At 46.2% G+C, this 19,306-nt stretch overlaps 1 protein-coding gene across 3 annotated transcripts in view; it reads left to right on the forward strand.

The window, feature by feature from the left end:
• The window catches only part of LOC147026277 (pumilio homolog 1-like), a 364,690-nt gene that overhangs the window by 40,532 nt on the left and 304,852 nt on the right, over positions 1–19,306 (forward strand). For all 3 annotated transcript variants that reach the window (XM_085881544.1, XM_085881546.1, XM_085881545.1), the window contains exon 3: positions 18,967–19,035. In XM_085881544.1, the coding sequence (XP_085737670.1) occupies positions 18,967–19,035 (69 nt within the window). The remainder of the gene's footprint in view (positions 1–18,966; positions 19,036–19,306) is intronic.

A 19,306-nucleotide genomic window follows, 5' to 3' on the forward strand; every position in this document is an offset into this window, starting at 1 on the left:
TAAATTCAATTCAAATCAAATGGAAGGCCAAATGGGTACAGTCCTGGATCGGAGTCATCAGAAGGAACCCAAACGAGCAAAGATGAAGTCATCAGGAGGAACCTGGATCGGATTTGCATTTCAGCTGCTACTCCTCCATCCAAAAACCCATCCAGACACAGCCAAGTGAGCCTTATTGAAGAAAAATAAAATAAATATAAAAAAGAACCCAGATAAAAATATTTAAATAATTCTGGCTACCAGACCATGTGTCTGATCACGTTGAAATTTAAAACATCTTCCCATCACTACTAGATCATAATTGTGAAGTTTTACGTCGATTGATTAAGCCACTGTTCTTCATTGCACGGCCTGCGAGCCACTGGTGGCCTAAAGTGTGGCCCCTGATGTGCGGCTGATAGATTACCATTAAAACATTCTACCTGAATCGTCTTTCCTATATCGACCGTTTTTGTCATGTTTCTGCCAGACAGGATGGGTGTATGGTGAAAATTTTGTCAATCTGACAAGCGGTTGCGGAGAAAAACACGAAAGCTCTGTACGGACAAACAAACAAAACATTTTTTTTTTCCCAAGTAACAAACAGACCCAAATACAATGCCCTCTACTTTGGTGATGCTAACTATCATGCTACATATCGTTTTTTTGGCCCTTTCTCTCAATGGTGGTGAATCGCTTTAAAATTTTTATGAATCTCGCATCCGGGTCCAGATTAGGATCTTCACCAAAATCGAATCGATCAATCCTTGTCACACACCCATCCTGTCCTGCATGTTTCATCTAAATCCATCTCCAACTTTATGAGATATCATGCTCGATATTAGTTTAGCCCAATCTCTCAATGGTGAAGAAGCACTTAAAAAATTATCGGATCCAGATTCAGATCTTCACCAAAATTGAATCAATTCTTCCTTATCACACACCCAATGTGTCCACCAAGTTTTGTCCTAATCCGTCCACAACTCTTTGAGATATCCTGCACCTAAACAGACAGGGGTGAAAACATAGCCTCCTTCCACTTTTGGTGGTGGAGGTAATAACTCTTGAACATAGCTATGACACCCTGGTCCATGGGCTGATGGAGTGGTGTTGTGTTTGGAGGGAGGAATATCACTTCAACATTGGGATGGGTTAATGGGGGTCCCTCAGGGTGGCCAGGTGCATTGTCGAGGATGAGTAGCACCTTGAAGACCATATTTTTTTGGTGTGTGGGGGGGGGGAGGAGGGGCAAGGTACCGCTCTTCCTCATGCACAAAGCAGTTGTTAAACCAGTACATAAAGATTTATAGAAGTGATCCACGCCTTGCAGTTAGACCTCCAAATTACAGGGAGGTATTTATTGTTCTTACCCTTCAAAGCATGGGGGGGGGGGGTTAGAGAATCGGTAGAGGAGCATCGGCTTGATGAAGCAGTCTCCAGAGGCATTACTGCAAAGGAGAATGGTCATCCTATCCTTCACTGCCTTGAATCCTGGAGCACACTTCTCCCTTCAACTAAGGTAACCCTTCAACTCGATCAACTTCTTCAATTCGTTGGGATACAGCGCAGCGGCCTGGTGATCTGCTAAGGCTGATTTCCCTGCAAGTTTTACGTAGTGCAGGCAGTAACTTTTTTATAGTTCTCAAACCATGCCTTACTGGCTTGAAACTCTGTCTTCAACACTTCCCTCCCACAAACTTTCCACAAGGTGCTTACACAGCAGTTGGCCTTCTCACAAATAATATCAGAACTTAAAGGCACTTTTCTGGGCTTGGTCTTCCATCCATATATTTCGAGCTTTTTCCATTTTTTTTCTGGATTATGGTTGTTTGGCATGCAATACACTTTTACACTCGGTCGTGCGGCATATAAAAACACTTGGAGAGCAATAATGGGTGATGGGAAACTGAGTGGAGGAATACATTAGAATACGAAGTGATTGATGCCACACTGAACTACAGATACATCAAACTTAATGTCATGTGGTTGGTAAAATCTAACGTATAAAGCTGAGTCCATGTCTGTGGGTCTGTCTGTCTGTCTGTCTGTCTGTGGGTCATAAACGCCACCCACTCTACAGGCCACACCCTACAGCCATCCAGAAATTGCCTCCATATTTTTCACTCCACGTAGCTCAGATTGTTTTAGAGGCCTCATGTACATTTGAAGACTGAACAACAAATCTTCTATCATTAGATGAAGATACTGCTTTGAGGGAAAAATAGTTACATTTTGATTACAACTCAGACGAGGTAATGCATGTTTTGTCTGCAGCAATCGTGGCAGCTAATATACTGTTACGGTTCTCGGAACCGTATGCATACAACATACAGGTGTCCCAAGTCAGTTATTCCATTAGTATGCGTGCAGATAGATCCCTTCCTTGTGTGTAGTGGGAAAACACGGGGGTGCGTTGCGATGGGCTTTTAGTGAGGATTATAAATCATTTTTCCCCTTTTATTTTATTTCCCCATTTATTTGAACCACGGCAACTTCATCTCGCTTGCCTCGCACCCTCGCCTCCCTTACCACAGCGTGACGAGCGCCTACCCAGAGACTCGTTTTCTGAGTCAGAATCCTGACGTTCGCTGTGGCAGTTCCATCTCGGCTTCCACTTTCCCAAACCCAAACCCAGACACGTGGTGTGGGTGGGCCTTGCCGGACTCTGGCGAGACTCCACCCAGGAAGGTGGACCGCATGAAGGCCCGGTCCAATCAGGATGAACGTTGACGTTGGCTTCGCCATGGCTCCACCCCCTAGCTCCGTGATCTATAAAATGCGAAGCAATCCTCAGAGTAGTGTTGCATGGGATGAAAAGGAATTCGTTGGAGTGGGAGAAGGATTGGAAGGTTGCAGTTGTTATTGACGGGGTGATCGTGAAGGTGTTCCGCTGCTTGGCTCTGACCACGTCCCGCCTCGACGGCACAACTGCTGGTCCACGCACACCCGACCTCGACCGGGTCTCTTGCCTGGTCCTGTCGACTGCTCCATTTCTCACCTCGGACTCCGTTCTCTCCACTCAAGCTTCTTGATGGACGCGATCTCCACGCGTGCGGCTGTGGACCGAGCCTCACGACCTTTGTCAGGTGCCGCACCACGAAGCATCCCTTTCCCCAGAACGCTCAGGTACCCTAAACTGTGATCTCAACTCCCTCCCACCCTGGCTGCAGAAGACCTTTTTCCTTCCATTGGGTTTATTTTGTCTGAGTGCGCAGCGCCTGTCCGTAAGATAAGCCTGTTTACGATCTTTATTGTTGTGATTGTTGCTTGTATTAATCTCGCGTCAAGTCTGCACTGTCTGCTTTTATAAGTTGCTTGCATAATTGTCGCACCACACCTCTCTCATCTTCCCCTGCGTCACACACCCAATAAACCTTTTTCCTGTGCCACATGCTTTTCCCCGCTTTAGTGTAAATAAATCATTGTAGAAATGTTCCCAGCTCATCTTTGTCTTTTCCTCCATTGGTCCAGCATGGTTCGGATCTGAGTTTAGCTGGGTCTTTATTCCCGATAATCCGTTCCTTCGAATCGGTACGTCCTGGGCAGTGCCGCTCGACTGCATCCGATCCGGAAAGGTAGTCAGTAGTTGGTCGAGTGATCCGGTTCAGGCAAGGTATACCGAGGGCGTGGTTCCCCGGTCATCGAAACCGTGTGGTTAATTAGTTAACTTGATTCTAGACAGGAGGACCCTATGCCACGTGGTTGAGGTATTGGTGTCCACGGTCGGTTAAGCGATCCGCCGTGCCACGGAATTATCTGTGGGCAACGGCCTACAATTCCGGGGAGTCTGGTGGGAATCGACTTTGTTTTACCCACCTTGTGGTCGTTCTCTCCGCCAGACCCTGGCCCGCAACAATACACGGCCCAATGAAGGTACATTCATTCTCATATTTTCCCGAGGAAAGAAAATGGTGATATTTCATTTAAAAAAAAAACATTTGTGGGACGTCAAACGCAGTTACTTTCTGTCTGAGAGACAGTGACGTGTTGTCTGCGAGACAAGACGTCCCGACACGTGATGTCATCACACAGCAATGTCCACAATAGCAGGAATGCACTATTAATTGTAGCCTTTAAAAAAAAAATAACATCCTAAAACTCAAGGAAAAATGATATTGTCGTAGGAGTGGCCGGCCCAGGTTATCCCCCTGACTCAATTTGTGGCGACGGGTGGTTAACACCACCAGCCCCCCGGGACGGCCAAGCGGTTTCTTATTAATAGGAGGCTGACACGTTGATCCTTGGAGATTTTAACACGTGCTCTAAGGGCATTTGGCGGAGGGTGGAGGGCGGAGGAGCACAGGGATTGAAACAGCTGCACAGGGTTTATCCTCCAACCCCACTACAAATACACGAATGCAGTTTCTTCAAAATGAACACATTTCATGAAAATAAAGCAAATATTTACAATGGACGATAATTTGAAAGGTAATGATAATAATATGAAATAAATATGTCCTACAGTCGATGCACCTCTCACATAGACTCAAATACAGACAACGGGGAAACATCAATAAAATGAAATGCCCTTCTTTTCAACTATTCTTGGACTCAGCTTGGCCCAGAGCTGGTCTTTTTGAGACTTGGAATTGAGGCGTTTCCACCAGTGCGTGCATATACACGCAAATGGCACCGTCACTTCTCTCATAGCAGGACAAACATATGCCAGGCAATCTGCAAGCGGCACTCAACACTAAGGCTCAGAGCCCCAGTGCAGCTGCTTATGACAGACACGAGGCTCGGGGTCCGTTTCTCACAACTTGACCAAGAGCCAAAGGCCAGTGTCTTGATTTGTGCGTGCGCTCGCCCTGTACTCCCACCTCCTCTTTAGAAAAATGCACCTCGTGCCTCCACTCTGATCATGACTCTCCAAAAATGCGCAAGCCCTGAACTCTCGCCTCTGATTCTCTTCCAAATCAACTCTGCCTCATGCGTTCCTCACACTGACCTCGTACGTTCCCCACACTGGCCTCGTGTGTTTGTGTTCTGCCGATCTCTCGTCCAATGTTGTAGGAAGCTTCCCACAATGCGCAACCAACCTTCCTCTCGATCATGCCAATATCCTCCACCTCCAGGGTGTGGCCTGCTCGCACGAAACCTGGGAAGGTGAGGTTTCTGCCTGCTCAGCACGCCTGCTGGTTCCTCCTCATGGTTTTGGTTATAAGGACATTGGGAAAAGTGAGAGGGGCAGTTACATACTGGGGAAGCTTATTCTTAAACCCAAGCTAATTAACATGACACCACCCCCTCGTGTGGTGACACGTAACATTTAAGCTCACAGGTTCCCAACTTAAATCACATCGAGATTCCTCCTACACGTCCACGGACCAAGCAACTCTAGACATTACTAAATTCCCCATTAAATTATTCCATCTACCCGCACAACTGTAACAATATGATGGAGGATAGAAAGTTTATTTGCTGATTACTATGAGAGGGTGAAGAAGAAGAAGAAGAAGAGTGAAATATGCAAACATGGCAGTTTCATGTGAGGTGTCTCAGTGTCGCCTAGTCCAGTGGTTCTCAACCTTTTAGTGCCGCACCCCCCCCCCCCAAAATTTAAGTTGGGGTTCGCGACCCCTCTCCCGACTCACACTTGAAACACACTGCAGTGATGTCATGGAGCACATTGGTCAATGCTTAGGTACTGCCAGCTGTTAAAACTAAACTGGCATCACTAATTATTTACACTGATGTATAACACAGTAAAAACAGCCAGCCACATTCATAAAAAAAGGCTTCTGTAATTGCAAAGAGCGGTATGTAGCCTATTTATGCATGGGACACAGACTGGAAGATTGAGTGACCCTCTGCTGCAGACAGAGGTTACTATCACGCATGACAGCTACCAGACTTACACAAACCTTGCATTACTGACCAAAAATATACAAAAAAAAACAAAACAACAAAACAAAAACTAAATCAATTTGGCTTCAAGTACAGTTTTAAATTTTATTCAAGATCCTACAACACAACTCATTGTGAAGGAGGCAACAGGACTGCTTTACAAGCTGATGGCAATAGGCTATTATCATTCATTCTCGTATAGCTGGGCCTGCAAAACAGCTTTCAGCCCTTTAGAACAACGATTCTCAATGGGTTTTCAGTTTCATTTTTTTCAGATTGAACACAATAATTCAGATAATACTGACTCACAATAATTGAACACAATAATTCAGATAATACTGACTCACAATAATTGAACACAATAATTCAGATAATACTGACTCACAATAATTGAACACTAATTCAGATGATACTGACACAGTAATTGAACACAATAATTCAGATACTACTGACTCACAATAATTGAATACAATAATGCTTTTTTTAACAATTACATCTGTAAAGGCACAAGCTTGTATTGTCAGATAGTATTCACTTACTCATATTAGTAGGATGGCTGGGCCTGTTTCTTTGAACAAAGCAGCTGTATTCTTGGTTTTAAGCTATAGATTGCAGCACGAAGATCATCCTCAACTCTAATGAGCCGTGATCTGGATTTGTTCTTGATAAATGTCAACGAGGAAAAGGTTTTCTCACAAAGGTATGTAGATCCAAATGGCATAAGTATATCAATTGCAGCCTTTGACAAGTCTGAAGATGACGATGGTTCACGAGCGGTATTTGACGATGTCGATTGTTTCAGAAGTCAAGGATGAGACAATGTTATAATTTTTGACCAAGTTATAAAAATGATCAACATGATGTGGTACGGGTGACAGGTTATTAACTGCAAAATGTCGAAAACCCGGTTTCGTTCAACAACTTTCAAAATTTGACCTTTGCATAACCTTTAAAGGTCACAAAACAATGTTGTGGACATTAAAATAAGGAAACAGGATTTGTGCTATAGCTAATTGGAGTTAGTTCGTCGAAGAACGTCGAAAACCCGGTTAGATTCCCACAACTTTGAAAATTTGACCTTTGTGACTTTTAGAGGTCAAAGGTCAAGGATTATGACCTTTGGTGCAAAACTTCCTCTGGAAAATTCCAGGAACAATATAACGTCATATAGGCTATATGGCATTTCTCACTCATCAGATTATCCATACTTTGATGAAATCAGCGTAAAAACAAACTTGAAGGGGGCGCCATGGGCAAGGTGTTCGAGATGGAGCAAAATGGTTTCAAGACTTTAAGTGGGGAATGACCTCAACATTATGCATAAAAAATATTGTCATCCGAGCTCTCAAAGTTTGGGTGGTCGTATGATTTTTATGTAAAAATTCGAAATTTTCTAAGTTCGTGACCTTGACCTTGGGACGAAAATGAAAAATCGAGCTCCGTGGGGCTGTGCAGGTGCCATTGGGCTAACCAACTACCAAAACCCCTGCCAGATTCGGCAAACCCCCGAGGAGAAGATGCAAATTGAAATTGGCTACCCCCTAAAAACACAATTCGCCATTTTCTAAGTTCGTGACCTTGTGGCCTTGACCTTGGGACCAAAATGAAAAATCGAGCTCCGTGGGGCTATGCAGGTGACATTGGGCTAACCAAATACCGAAACCCGTCAGATTTGACAAACCACCAAGGAGAAGATGCAAAATGAAATCGGCTCCCCCCTAAAAACATGTTTTTTGGGCGTGGCTCCGTCCATAATGGGTGCACCACGCCCATTTTCAGGAAAACGCAACCAGATCATCATATAAACCTCCCACCAAAATTTTGTCAGGATCGGATCAAAACCCACGGAGCTATGCTCGGGAAAGACAGACAGACAGACAGACAGACAGACAGACAGACAGACAGACAGACAGACAGACAGGCAGACAGACAGACAGGCAGACAGACAGGCAGACAGACAGGCAGACAGACAGACAGGCAGACAGACAGACAGGCAGACAGACAGACAGACAGACAGGCAGACAGACAGCAATAACGAATATAGTGGTCTCTTATTTTTTCCGTGAAAACATTTTTTCATGAACCAATAGTCCTGGGTATTCTGCGGCCACTGACAGGCAGAATTCCTCCAGTGTGGATGAGGCAAAAGTGGTCTTTAATGTGCGGTCAGAGGAGAGGTCCAAGAGCGCATCCTCAAGCTCCGATGACAGGTGTCGGGCAGATGAGGTGATGAAAGGTTGGCGTATCCAGTCGTTTCTCTCTGGCGTGTCGTCTTTTGGGAAGTACCTATTGAAGTGTCCAAGCAGGCTTCTGAGGTGAGTAGCAATAAGTCCTTTTATTGTTTGGATGCTTATGTCAAATTTGTCCATGAAGTCCTCGAGCTCAGGGAACATTTCCACACTGCTTTCTTTGACTCGCGCTGACCACCGCTCAAGCTTCTTAGTAAACGCTGTAACCTTGTCAGAAAGCGAGAGGACATTGGTGTTTGGGCCTTGGAGAGACAAGTTTAGACTGTTCAGTTTATCAAATATGCCTGCCAGATATGCAAGGCCAGTAACCCATGTGGGGTCGGTCAGGTGGTCTGTTGCTTTAATTGCTGTTTGGAGAACATTGCGGAGTTGTGGCTCGAGGTTCTTGCTGGCGAGGGCCTCTCTGTGAATAATGCAATGAGTAAATTTGACATGCGGCACCACTTCCAAAACTTTAGCTTTCAGTCCCCTTCTTGTCCCCTGCATGGTGCCAGCTCCATCTGTACACAGAGATGCAATTTTCCCAACTTAGCCCCTCCTCGTGCATTTTACTGTCCAGTTTGTTAAAAATGTCACGACCAGTGCAAGTTCCTTCAAGTGTCGAGGAAAACATATCCTCGTACATTTTCCCCTCGTAACTGTGCATCACTGAAACATCGGTTGTTTCGTCAATTTGGAGGGAAAAATCTTCCACTTTACTTCACTCGGTCAATGAGCTGCTCTTTAATGTCGTTGGCCATTTCACCAATGCGCCTCGCCATTGTGTCATTAGACAGTGGAATAGTCTCAAGTGTGCTAGCTATTTTTTCACCATGCGTAGCTCTGGTCATTGCAATCGCTGCTGGGCTGATCAGGCTCTCTGCAATAGTATGGGGCTTTTTGGATTGAGCAACCAGGTATGCCACTTCATATGAAGCCAACAGGGCTTTGACAGAGATTGTAGAGTGTTCACGTACAGTCGTCTTTTGGCTCTGTAGTTCTCCCTCCTTACGACGAAAAAAATCTAATGGTTTGTCAATGTAGGATGGGTGTTTGGTTTGTAAATGTCTCTTCAATTTCACTGGTTTCAAGCTTTCATGAGCAAGCACTTCTGAACACAGAACACATTGGATATTTCACTTCATTTTTGTCTTGGCATGTGAATCCGTACTGCAGAAAGTCAGTCTGATATTTCCGACGCTTGTTGGAGGCCAAATCTGCCGCCGGTGCCTTACGTTTTTCAGTTGAACTTGTAACAGTTGGCCCACCTTCACATGTGTCGTCTTGGTCTGCATCTTGAGCTGACAGACGTTTTTTGAGAAGCCACCGATCCATATTCAGCCACCTTGCAGTAGTTAGCTCGCGCTAACATTGACTTTCAGCAACCACCTCTGTGCTCTCTCTGTCTCTGTGTCTCTGTCTCTGTGTCTCTCTCTCTCTCTCTCTGTCTCTGTCTCTGTCTCTGTCTCTGTCTCTGTCTCTGTCTCTGTCTCTGTCTCTGTCTCTGTCTCTGTCTCTGTCTCTGTCTCTGTCTCTGTCTCTGTCTCTGTCTCTGTCTCTGTCTCTGTCTCTGTCTCTGTCTCTGTCTCTGTCTCTGTCTCTGTCTCTGTCTCTGTCTCTGTCTCTGTCTCTGTCTCTGTCTCTGTCTCTGTCTCTGTCTCTGTCTCTGTCTCTCTCTGTCTCTCTCTGTCTCTCTCTCTGTCTCTCTCTCTGTCTCTCTCTCTGTCTCTCTCTCTGTCTCTCTCTCTGTCTCTCTCTCTGTCTCTCTCTCTGTCTCTCTCTGTCTCTGTCTCTGGCTCTCTCTCTCTCTCTCTCTCTCTCTCTCTCTCTCTCTCTCTCTCTCTCTCTCTCTCTCTCTCTCTCTCAAATCTGTTTCATAATAACTACATTATAACATTGGTATGGGAGATTTAATTGAAAAATCATTTTCAAAAAATATTTATGAATTTCTTCATTATATTGTTGTAGATTTCCCACCCGTCGTCGTGCGAGCGACCGCGTCTAGCCAATAGCGGCCGCTTCGCCCACCAAACGGACAATCCAGTCGTGACTTTCTGGAACAATGCCAGAAACCAGCCACGGGTGTGTTTTTAACCACACCACACCCTTGTCCGCACTCTACCCGCGCGCTACAGGGTCCGATCGCCAAATCTTCGATTTACCTAATTATTCGCGCGGGTAGGTTACCGAGAGATTGTACCTCAACGGGACAGCTTGGAAACGAGCCGCTTAAGCAGCTTGCTTCCTTTTGGGATAACCGAGCGGGGTATTATCGCGCAGTGCCGTTGGACCCTATCACTTTACCGGCTATTTAAAAACCAACTATATTCCGAGTGCAAGATGGGGCAGTTCAATGAGGGAATGGACGCAACGAACAGGTTTACATTTACACAAGGACATTTATTAATGGACGCAACGAACAGGTTTACATTTACACAAGGACATTTATTATAATAAAGCACGTATGCAATTAAACAAGGCAAAACACGTTTGCAATTATACAAGCAACAAAAGCACAACAAAAGAACTACAACCGTCTACTTATTATGTACAGTCACTTGCACTTAACAGCAGTTCCTACTTATTAAACGGACCCACGAACACACGTACGCACACACACCCCAGAAATGGTGGCATAGGCCTTTAATAACGAGCTCCAGCTCGGAGGACAGGTGAGCTGAAACTCAGAACCTATCTCGAACCTCTCCACCTCGTGTGGTCTTCAAGTTGTTCGGACCCGTGCTCCAGCGAGAGTCTGCTGGATCTAATCGCCGTGAGCCGCGATCCTTCCCAAGCTCCCGCGAATCCTCCCACATTTCTCAACACGTGCTGGTGAGACGAGGCGCCGATCCTTCCTGTCGATGTGTCGCTTCCCCGAGGAACCGCCTTCAAGAAGAGGTCGATGAGTCGCACCAAGCCTTGAACCAAAATGGAGAACAAAGAGCTCCACGAACCAAGAAGAAGAAGCCACCACTCGCAGCTCGAGCCGAGCGACCGGCTTAACTTTCTTCCAAACAGGGCAGCTTGAATCAAAAAGCTCTCCCAAGCCAAGCAGAAGCCGAAGCTCACGGAACCATCAAAGCAAAAAGCCTCCTCTCGAGCCAGGCCTCAGCCGAAGCTCACTGAGCCAGCCGAAGCAAAAAGCTTCCGAAGGCCTCAACCCTAACGCAAGCCAAGCAGGACCCGAAGGTCTGCTGAACGACTACTCTCTGCCGAAGCAAAAAGCTTTCTACTCAACTCCCCTCACGAACAAAAGAAAAGATCTCCTCTTATCCTTCTCCCGCCCCCCCTCCCCCACGCCCGGCGTGACTCATGCCCTCGTGATCCATCCCCCCGCTCAACCACGGGTGGGAGGGAGTTGTTGAAATCATGAGTCACGGGACGGCAGGATTCTTCTTCCTCTTCGCAGAAGAGGGGGGAAGGACGTCTCCATTGTTTCGTTCCTTAACTATTAAATTGATCTGCAGCGCATCTAATCGATTTCTGAACATTTAAACAATGGAAGGTGAGCTATCTAGGGAACAAGCACTTATCGACAAAGCTGACTAAAGGAACCTGAATGTTGTTTGCAATCTAATTCCCAAATTCGTAACAATATATTTGTTTGTTTATTTGTTTTGACAACCTTCCCGCGACCCCTGAAAACAATCTCACGACCCCCTGGTTGAGAACCACTGGCCTAGTCTAATATACAACCCTCGGTAAATTTAAAGTACACCGTCCCCGTGCCACATAAAAAAATAAGAAATCCTCCAGCGCACGACATCACCGGGGCGCCTTAGGCACCTGGCGATGCCACCTTGCAGCACATGGAGTCAGAATTGGGAGGGAGTGGTATACAATAATTGATTAATTGCATAATTAAAATAAATAAATAAATAAGAATCTTTAAATAACTAATTTATCAATCATTAGCCGAATAGCATACCTAAACCACCACTGTTTCATCCGAATCCGTAACTTTTTTGAAAATTAAGTAATTAATCGAAAAACGAATAACTAATCGATTAATTGATTAATCAATAAATCAAAAATATCATTATAGCCAAATCACTTGGTCACTGTCATGCCCAAATATCAGCGTTCTTGCTCAAAATATGCCTGAGATATTGCCAGGAGAGAAATAAAATAAATAAATAAGTAATTAATAAATCAAGAAATTAATCAATGAATTGATTTATTAAAAAATAACTTTTTTGCCACATCTTCACTTTTGTCCCCAAATTTCAGCTTCATATCTTAAAGGATGGCTGAGATATCACCCAGATAAACAAACAAGACAAGCCGATTGGCGGCGATGGGTGGCTGAGCATGGAAACTATAAGATATAGAGCAAAATGGATGTCATATAGCAGATAGGGAATCACCTTAAGATTATGCATATCAAATCTCATCCAGTTCCATCTACTGATGACTACTCGGTATCCATTTGAATGAAAAGTACCGAAAATGCGGTTTGAAATCCGAAATCCCCAAAGTTCGAGGGGGTGCTGTGGGTGAACAAAGATCTAAATTGAAAAATCCGGCTCGATCATTTTTGCACAATGTATTCCAGACGATTAGTGTGAATTTTCATGACCATCCGACCATAAACCTAGGAGGAGTAGCATTTGGCGCGAAGGCACATCCAGCTCTCGCATATGATCGATTTTGCACTAATTGACCTTTGACCCCTGACCTAAGTGAAATCAGTCAATATGTCCTGAGGCAAAGTTGTAGTACTCATTGAGTACCATGAACCTGCAAAGTTTCATTTGTATCGATTCACTCACCTGGTCGCTAGGGGGCCTTCAATTTTGGCGCATACCCTAATTATAGGGGGCGCTGCGGGTAAAGTATTCCATATATCACAAAAACCGGAATAAATTTGATAGAGCGTCACCTGTAGATCATTCGTGCCAAATTTCATAACCCTACGTGGAATAATGGCTCTCGGAATTGATTTCGCGTGAGCGGTACCGATTTTGAAGGTTTTTCGGTTGTTTTTCGGGAACCAAAGCGTCCCTAGCAACAATCACAATTTCCAAAGCACGAGGTCATAAGATATTCCTACCACCCGAGTTTGGTCAAAATCCACCCATGTTTACTACCAATTATGCTGATGACAAACGAACAAACATCCAAACAAACAGACAGAATTACTGACAATAAGGGTCACCTATTTCGGCGACCCAAAAACAAATAAACAAACAAACAAACAAACGGAGTAACAAACTGAGTACTCCCTTCTTTCGGTTCCCGGTGATTACGTCATGCATCACTTAGATATGGAAATGGGAAGAAGCGGTGTACAATAAAGCTGAGTTCGTGTCTGGGTGGATGTGTGGATCTGAACAAGGTACGTTTTCATTGCAAGAAAAATAGTCATGATTAATATTTAAAGTCTCTAATCAAAAAAAAAGTCCTTTTGTTGGTGTTTTGTATGTACTATATGCTGTTGAGATGTCCAGTGGTGTGTTCAGTAACCAAGCAGCAAGCCAGCACTTGCCAAGCTCGCCGTTACTTATCAACAGTTCCTAATGGAGTGCTTACTTGAGTGCTTAAGCAACTTGGCAAGTGCCCTACAAGAAACTTGGTAACTGAACACACACCAGATTCATGACATAGCGACGTCAAACATCTATAGCATCACGAGTTCAGCCATATTGAATAATTTGTCCCTCAAGGAGTGGGGTGGGAGGAGAAAGGGGAAGGGGTGGGGTGGGAAGCGGGACCCGGTGCTGCCTGACAATGCCGGCTACCCCCTGCTTTAGTATACAAAGTGGAAACCGTGCATACATGGAAACTGCGGTTGGCCAGGGATTGCTGTATTTCAAAAGATGGTGGTTATGTTTGAGCCTAAAAATTAGAACTTCATTAATTTTTTTGCATACAGTCTGCTCGTGGAAGAGCGAGAACGCAGAACTGATTAGGACGCAACATAAAAGGAACAGTAGGAAATGCTAACAGCAGGGCCGAGGGAGAAAATGGACAGAGACAGACATCAGGGGATTTGATTAATGATGAGGGGTAGGAGAGAACGCAATGGCAGGACAATGTGGATGCAGAACCTTAATTTGGGGGTTGGGCATGGGGTGGTTTAATGAGGGTAGAAAACATCATGGTTTTGGTTTTAATTGGGGATGCTTTGAGATAGTGTTGAACAGTTGGCTTGAAGATCTGGAGGGAAGACAGAGATTGAAGAGAATGTTGAAGTTTGTTCTTGAGGTGGGCCAAAAGAGGAACAAATGAGTGAAAGTGAGCAGTGATTGTCGATGCATGTAGCTGTGTGTGTGTGTGTGTGTGTGTGTGTGTGTGTGTGTGTGTGTGTGTGTGTGTGTGTGTGTGTGTGTCTGTGTGTGCGTCTGTGTGTGTGTGTGTCTCTGTGTGTGTGTGTGTGTGTCTCTGTCTGTGTGTGCGTGTGTCTCTGTCTGGTTGTGCGTGTGCCCCTGTCTGGTTGTGCGTGTGCCTCTGTCCGGTCGTGCGTGTGTCTCTGTCTGGTTGTGCGTGTGTCTCTGTCTGGTTGTGCGTGTGTCTCTGTCTCTGTCTGTGTGCGCGTGTGTCTCTGTCTCTGTCTGTGTGCGCGTGTGTCTCTGTCTCTCTCTGTGTGCGCGTGTGTCTCTGTCTCTGTCTGTGTGCGCGTGTGTCTCTGTCTCTGTCTGTGTGCGCGTGTGCCTCTGTCTCTGTCTGTGTGCGCGTGTGTCTCTGTCTCTGTCTGTGTGCGCGTGTCTCTGTCTGTGTGCGCGTGTCTCTGTGTGTGTGTGTGTGTGTGTGTGTGTGTGTGTGTGTGTGTGTGTGTGTGTGTGTGTGTGTCCTGCGAGGCGGACCATGGTGATGTGTCAGTCGTGGCACCAGGACATTCCGCGGTCTTGACCCTGATGGAAGATGCCAGCCCTGGCAATGAAGGTTGAAGAAAAGTGAGCTGAGTGCAATGCTGTGTGACTTGCACATGATCCAGCTTCTTGGGCGAGCTGCACGGCGAGTCCTGGGGCAGAGGGGCCTTCAGTAGAACAGGAGGAGGTAATGAAGATGAGGCATGGCGAAACGACAGAACATGTTGTGTTGATAAGGAGAAAAATATCTCCAGTGAAGAGTCACAGGCCTTGTATCGGGGAACCCCTACGTCTGTAATAATAAATGTCAGTGTCCCTCTCTCTCTCCGACCCCTCTCCCTCTCTCCGACCTCTCTCCCTCTCTCCGACCTCTCTCCCTCTCTCCGACCTCTCTCCCTCTCTCCGACCTCTCTCCGACCTCTCTCCGACCTCTCTCCGACCTCTCTCCGACCTCTCTCCGACCTCTCTCCGACCTCTCTCCGACCTGTCCGACCTCTCTCCGACCTCTCTCCGACCTCTCTCCGACCTCTCTCCGACCTCTCTCCGACCTCTCTCCGACCTCTCTCCGACCTCTCTCCGACCTCTCTCCGACCTCTCTCCGACCTCTCTCCGACCTCTCTCCGACCTCTCTCCGACCTCTCTCCGACCTCTCTCCGACCTCTCTCCGACCTCTCTCCGACCTCTCTCCGACCTCTCTCCGACCTCTCTCCGACCTCTCTCCGACCTCTCTCTCCGACCTCTCTCTCTCTCTCTCTCCGACCTCTCTCCCTCTCTCCGACCCCTCTCCCTCTCTCCGACCTCTCTCCCTCTCTCCGACCTCTCTCCCTCTCTCCGACCTCTCTCCCTCTCTTTGACCTCTCTCCGACCTCTCTTTGACCTCTCTCCCTCTCTTTGACCTCTCTCCCTCTCTTTGACCTCTCTCCCTCTCTTTGACCTCTCTCCCTCTCTTTGACCTCTCTCCGACCTCTCTCCGACCTCTCTCCGACCTCTCTCCGACCTCTCTCCGACCTCTCTCCGACCTCTCTCCGACCTCTCTCCGACCTCTCTCCGACCTCTCTCCGACCTCTCTCCGACCTCTCTCCGACCTCTCTCCGACCTCTCTCCGACCTCTCTCCGACCTCTCTCTCCGACCTCTCTCCGACCTCTCTCCTCCCCGACCTCTCTCCTCCCCGACCTCTCTCCTCCCGACCTCTCTCTCCCCGACCTCTCTCCTCCCGACCTCTCTCCTCCCGACCTCTCTCCTCCCGACCTCTCTCCTCCCCGACCTCTCTCCTCCCGACCTCTCTCCTCCCGACCTCTCTCCTCCCGACCTCTCTCCTCCCCGACCTCTCTCTCTCCCCGACCTCTCTCTCTCCCCGACCCCTCTCTCTCTCCCGACCTCTCTCTCTCCCGACCTCTCTCTCTCCCGACCCTCTCTCTCTCCCCGACCTCTCTCTCTCCCCGACCTCTCTCTCTCTCCCCGACCCCTCTCTCTCCCGACCTCTCCCTCTCTCCCCGACCTCTCCCTCTCTCCCCGACCTCTCTCTCTCTCCCCGACCTCTCCCTCTCTCCCGACCCTCTCTCTCTCTCCCCGACCTCTCCCTCTCTCCCCGACCTCTCCCTCTCTCTCCCGACCTCTCTCTCTCTCTCTCCCCGACCTCTCCCTCTCTCCCCGACCTCTCCCTCTCTCTCCCCGACCTCTCTCTCTCTCTCTCCCCGACCTCTCTCTCTCTCTCTCCCGACCTCTCTCTCTCTCTCCCCGACCTCTCTCTCTCTCTCTCCCGACCTCTCTCTCTCTCTCCCCGACCTCTCTCTCTCTCTCCCGACCTCTCTCTCTCTCTCCCGACCCCTCCGACCCCTCTCTCCCCGACCCCTCCGACCCCTCTCTCCCTCTCTCCCCGACCTCTCTCTCTCTCTCTCTCTCTCCCCGACCTCTCTCTCTCTCTCTCTCCCCGACCTCTCTCTCTCTCTCCCCGACCCCTCCGACCCCTCTCTCCCCGACCCCTCCGACCCCTCTCTCCCTCTCTCCGACCCCTCTCTCCCTCTCTCCGACCCCTCTCTCCGACCTCTCTTTCTTCCTCCTCCCCCTCAATTTTCCCGTCAAAGGAGCAACTGGTTGTATTTGCTAGTTGTGTCAATATACAAGATAATCATTGGAATGTAAATGTTATATACATACAGAATGCATCAATATAAAAATGCGATTAAAAGTAAACGTTATCAGATTGTTAAAAATAATGTCAAGGTAGTTTATGTTGATTCCCATCTAATGATTTTAAATGGAGGATTTGAACAATGATTATAATCTTCTCTTGTCACTGAAATCACTCATTTATTTCTCTTTTAGGCTTCATGCCTTTGTAGTTATTAATGGCTGATAAATAAGTGCAAGCTTACCTTCAAATTTGGTTTTACCACAACGTATTTGCATTTTATTAAATAGAAGCACCCCCTCCCTTTGTGAGCATTGGCAAGTCCTCTCCCCTCCCTCACCCCCCCTCTTTACAAGGTGGAACTCTGGGTTACTCTGGGTACTACCAGCACTTCTGCAAAATTTGGTGGAGATCCGGCCAACCATGGTTTTTCTCCAAAGATTTTCAGATGTACAATTATACAAACAGAGATAATTGCCTCATTTAATGCAATTGGATTTATTATCCCCCCCCCCCCCGGAGGGAGGGAGCGGGATATTGCAATCGTCTGGTTTGTTTGTCCGTTTGTCTGTTTGTTTGTTTGTTTGTTTGTCTGTCTGTCTGTTTGCAACTTTACGGCAAAACGGCTTTAGCAAACACTATCAAATTTAATCCACAGGTGGGCAATGAACCTTGGACGACCCCATTAACTTTTGGGTCCAATTGGATCAAAGGTCAACGTGAAGGTCACCAAAAGATCAAAATCGTTTTCCGCTCATAACTAATAAAGTCAAAAATGATCTGATTTACTTCAAACTAAGCTTTTTGTGAACCTTATTATATTTGTCACTTATCCTACCCATTCCTATTGTGAACAATGCATATTTGTGATGTGTGGGATTTGTTGTGCCTGGTTTTATTTATTTTGGTGAGAGCTTCCACAAAGCTCACTTCATCATACCACCATTCGGTGCGCTGAGTGAGAAAGCTTCGAACGAAGTTGTTCTCCATCGTCTGATCCACAACACAGTGGGAATGTCTGTTTTTCATCTGACAGGGTTCCAATGATCAGTTTGATTGATTGCAAGAAACTCGATGACTTGAGCTACGAGTTTGGGGGGGGGGGGGGTTGTGGGGAGGGTGTGCATGTGAGTGCGCATTACGTGGTGGGAGGGTAAATAATCAAAACACAGGCTTGGTTTGAAAGTAACCAAATTCCCCCCCCCCCCCCCAAAAGAAAGGCAATATCACCATTTTTATCCCAAACAAAGGTTGCCAGTGTCAGCAGGTGTATGTAAACCAACAGTTTTTATGGAGAACACTTCGATTTGTGAAACCTCTCATGTTGATGGCATGTTTTGACTTTTTTTTAGAATTATGAATGTAATCACCTTCCTCATAATTGTGGGATGTTTTATTGAGGATATCAAATTGGTATGTCAGACATTCAAAAAGTTCGACAAACGAGGTATTCTCAGTTGTCTAAACCATGCCAGTGTTTGTTCCAATAAGTATATATATATATATATATATATATATATATATATATATATATATATATATATATATATATATATATATATATATATAATATATTTTTTTTATATATATATATATATATATATATAATTGATGTAAAAAGATTTTAATTGTACATGTACACCTTATCGTTTTTTGGAATCTTGGACATTGATTTTTTTTCTTTTTTCTTCTTCTTCTTCGTCTCCCCCTCCCCCCCTTCCCTTTAATGTCTAATGGTAAACCGACTCCTCACTGCTTCTAAGTCCGACCTTATGCTTTGCATTGCCAAAGCTGTCATCTGGTTTCAGAATGGAAGGTTTCGTCTCGTCTTGTTTTGTTGCCCTGAGGTAGAATGCCATGTTACCTATTCCCTTGTGTGGCTTTAGATCACCAGTATATCATTTTATAATGTCGATGACAGTCGCCATCTGAGATGAGCCTGCATTTCTTGTCTTTCGTCATCTCCAGGTGCATTCATCGGATGAATTAAATCAAGACTTTCAAGCACTTGCCCTGGAGGGAAGGAGCCTTGGGGAGGTGAGTTGTTCGAGCCATCTGCTTCCAATGTACAACTCTTCTTCGTTGAGCTGTTCATGGTGTTAACCAGTTGTGCATTGTTGCGTCCTGCTTGCTGTGGTCTTGGCTTTTTTTGCAGCTTCGCAGGGCAAGCTTGGGCATGACAAGTTCAATGAGCCTTCTGTGTCCCAAATGAGGTTACCATCTCTGTTAGTAACCTTGAATTCTAATCATTGTTGTCATTATTATTATTATTATTTTTCTTACTCATCTATGACTGAAAGGAAGTATG

Source organism: Eptatretus burgeri, chromosome 5 (genome assembly GCF_056783735.1).
Source record: "Eptatretus burgeri isolate ZD-2024b chromosome 5, Ebu_testis_v1, whole genome shotgun sequence".
NCBI lineage: Eukaryota > Metazoa > Chordata > Myxini > Myxiniformes > Myxinidae > Eptatretus > Eptatretus burgeri.